Here is a 3,369-nt window from a genome sequence, read left to right as displayed (position 1 = left end):
GTGCCTCTCCCTTTGTAGCAATATCAAAGACATCCACTCGGTGCTGGAAGTGACAGTTTATGACGAAGACCGCGATCGGAGCGCTGACTTTCTAGGCAAAGTTGCTATACCGTTGCTGTCTGTGAGTTTCCTCCACCTGACATCCCGCTCTGAATTTCCCCTGCTGAAGGGAGGAGGGGGGTGAAAAAAAAAAGAAAAAAGGGGGAAAAAAAAAAAATTTAAAACAAGATTTGCAGCTCTGTGTCTGTCATTTCTCAACCAAGGTCTGTAATAAGAACACTAAAATTTTAACATACTCAATTCACGGCCATGTTGAATCCCATGATAGTTAATTTTTCCTGACAGACTCGGTCCTGGTAATGAACAGGTACTTGTCAGACTTGCCACAGTTGTTTTGGGTTCTCTGTCAGTTTCAGCAGCTGGGGGTCAGGGGTCACCGGGGGGGTGTATTCAGCGGAGACCGCGAGACAGACGGCTGTCATGTCCTTTTCCTGCAGATTCAAAATGGTGAACAGAAAGCCTACGTCTTGAAAAACAAGCAGCTGACAGGGCCAACAAAGGGGGTCATCTATCTTGAAATAGATGTGATTTTTAATGCTGTAAGTCTTAACTTTGGCTTTTTTGTACTGCTAAAGAGTTCAGTTTCATGAAAGCTTTTGTGCCTGATTTGTAGAGAATTTCTGTCATTCTCCATTTTCTCTAAACCTTGATGTATACCACAGAATACTCTTCTGCCACTGCCTGGCACACCCACTCTTTTTGTTGCTGCTGCTGCTGCTGTTGCTGCTAGTGCAAGGAGCAGCAGCTCAGGGCTCTGTGTGTGCTGTTTGTGTGTCACAGCTTGGCAGCCATGCCTCTGAAACTTCGTAATTTTTGCAAATTGAAGTGTCTGTGTCTGTGTCTGTGTGTTATTAGTAAGGAGCAAGTAAGCTTGAAATATTGACACGTGTTTTAATGCACAGGTGAAAGCCAGCATACGAACCTTAATGCCCAAAGAAGAGAAGTACATTGAAGAGGAAAACAGGCTGTCCAAACAGGTAAAGAGTAAGGAAACACTAATCCTTTCCGAAAGCCTTAATATCAGGTGTGCAGGTCCAAATATCTGGTATCATACTGCTGAGGGTAAAGAATAACATTTTCATTACCTGGTTACAAAAGAATATGATCGGTCGGAAGAGTCAGAAACAAAATACATGGGTTTATTGTGTCTCCTCTATAAATTGCAGCTTAATTTCCATGAAATACGTGAATAAGAACACAGTTGAAAACATCAGGTTCCACACGTATCAGATTATAGCACAGGTGCATGTAAACTAAGTCTTGCATAAATTTTTGCTGTTAACCTTGACCTGAAAGCTCTCCATTTGTTGCAGGGTGGAGAGACTTTCAGCATTCTTCTAGCCAATTTCTAAATAAGTTAGTTGAGTGAAGTTTGAATCAAAGCTGGAGGCAGACTAAATCCCTGTGTCACAGTTGAGAGCCCTGTGGGTAGGAAACATCTGGACCCCTTCATCTTTTTTTTTTTTTTTTTTCCTGGATATTTTTGCTACTCATAGTTTTAAAGCTTTGGTAAAAAACAAATAAACTAACATCTTACCTTTTTCTCCACTTGAACTGCTTTTGATTCAGTTTTTCCTGTTCCACAAATGATGGAAGTGGGAGAGACGTGGGCTTTGGGCCGGACCATGGGAACAACGTGTTTGATGTTTGCAGTGAAAAGACATCAAAACTGTCTTTTATTTTGAAAGCTTATAGATTTGAGCATAATTTAAATTATCTGCTGGATAAATTTTTTATCAGTTGTATAGTATATTTCATTAAAAAAAGGTTTCAAGGCACAAAAAATATTTATTTCTTAACTGTTGCACATAATGCAGTCCCTACAGCTGCGTCTTGCACTGCTATTCCAGTGGAGAAGCAGCAAGGCCTTTGATTCAAGATTCATTCTTCTCCCCCCTATCATAACAGAAAATGGCAGAAAAGGGGGAGTGAACTTTAAATACCCAGTTTGCATTGTTCATTTTATTAATTGGCATGCATGGGATGCCTCCCCAGAATACCACTTAGGGCAGGAGAAAAAGAGAAATCTTTGTGTGTGACTGATGCAGTTGCATTTTAGAACATTTTGCATGAGTGAATGTCTTGCCTACCAAGCATTTTCTGTGCCTCTTGATACACAGATTCAGTCAGTCACTGGTTTGTTCAATTTTTTTGGTCAAATGTGTTGCCATGTTAGAGGATTTAAGAGTTCACCTGGGTAAAAACTCAGCGCTGTTATGTCTCATCTCTGTATAGACTGAATGTAAGCAGTTAAAGTTACTTTGATAAATACTTTAAAATGTGTGGTCGAAATACATCACAGGAGACAAATCTGTTATAAATGAAGGAAAAATTGGACCTAAAGGGTGTGGGTGATATTGACTAGATCAGAGCAGTGATTTTGTATCGTTTCAGGTTAATGTCCTGTGCATCTTTTTGTTAAGGAAGGCCAAAATTAGTTAAGTACTGGAGAATGGGAAAGGTCTTGCCTACTTTATAAAATTCTGAAATCCTAATAACAAAACGATTCATGACATTTTGCAAATGGCTTTTTAAAATTGAATAACAATTTGGGTACCGTTGGGAATCAAACTTGACAAATATCTCTTGACACAACCAACAAACACTCTTCCTAGTCTCTCAAATTTTAAACTTACCTTTCTCAATTTGTGAGCTAGAGAGCTGAAGACGTTAATTTCCCAGTCTTCACAGGAATTAACAATGACAATGTTGTACACATGAGCCTCTTCTGTAGTTTTTGGGATTTTGGAACGTTTTTCATTCTGTTGTCTTTCTAACAGCTCCTGTTGAGAAACTTTATCCGGATGAAGCGTTGCATCATGGTGCTCATAAATGCTGCCTACTACATTAGCAGTTGCTTTGACTGGGATTCTCCTCCAAGAAGTCTTGCTGCTTTTATGGTATGAGCTACTTTATATTGTTGTTAATCACCTCAGTGTATTTGTGTTCTAGACTGAGTGATAACACAGTGTTGATGTGGGGAATTCTGATTCTTTTTTGCATCTAAAACGTTGCATTATGAAGACACTGCAAATCATATTTATTCTTTTTTTTAAAAAAAGTAATTCAATTTTAAATGTCACACAAACAAGACAGAAATTTGGGAGGGGGTCTGCTAATTTCTAATTGTACAAATAACAAAAGCAAGGGATAAAATACAGTCAGCAAATTATGGATCTACCTTGAGCTTCTCACACATTACTTATGTTAAATTTTGTTTGGTCCCCTTGTAGATTGAGTATTTACTCTAAACCTTGGTCTGAATATTTCATGTGTGCTTTAAATATTAATAGAAAATCAGAGTTATTT

The 3,369-nt window shown here is 38.6% G+C and overlaps 1 protein-coding gene across 1 annotated transcript in view; it reads left to right on the top strand.

The window, feature by feature from the left end:
• Positions 1–2,960, top strand: part of LOC103777800 (multiple C2 and transmembrane domain-containing protein 1-like) — a gene marked incomplete at both ends in the record, with an annotated part of 5,424 nt that extends 2,464 nt beyond the window's left edge. The window contains 4 exons of the mRNA XM_008945364.1: positions 19–121; positions 498–599; positions 963–1,037; positions 2,841–2,960. Of these exons, the coding sequence (XP_008943612.1) occupies positions 19–121; positions 498–599; positions 963–1,037; positions 2,841–2,960 (400 nt within the window). The remainder of the gene's footprint in view (positions 1–18; positions 122–497; positions 600–962; positions 1,038–2,840) is intronic.
• Between the last annotated feature and the right edge of the window lie 409 nt (positions 2,961–3,369).

This window comes from Merops nubicus, unplaced genomic scaffold (assembly GCF_000691845.1).
Source record: "Merops nubicus isolate BGI_N331 unplaced genomic scaffold, ASM69184v1 scaffold37438, whole genome shotgun sequence".
NCBI lineage: Eukaryota > Metazoa > Chordata > Aves > Coraciiformes > Meropidae > Merops > Merops nubicus.
The sequence above is the reverse complement of the archived record's forward strand: the minus strand, read 5'-3'. Positions and strand labels throughout refer to the sequence as shown.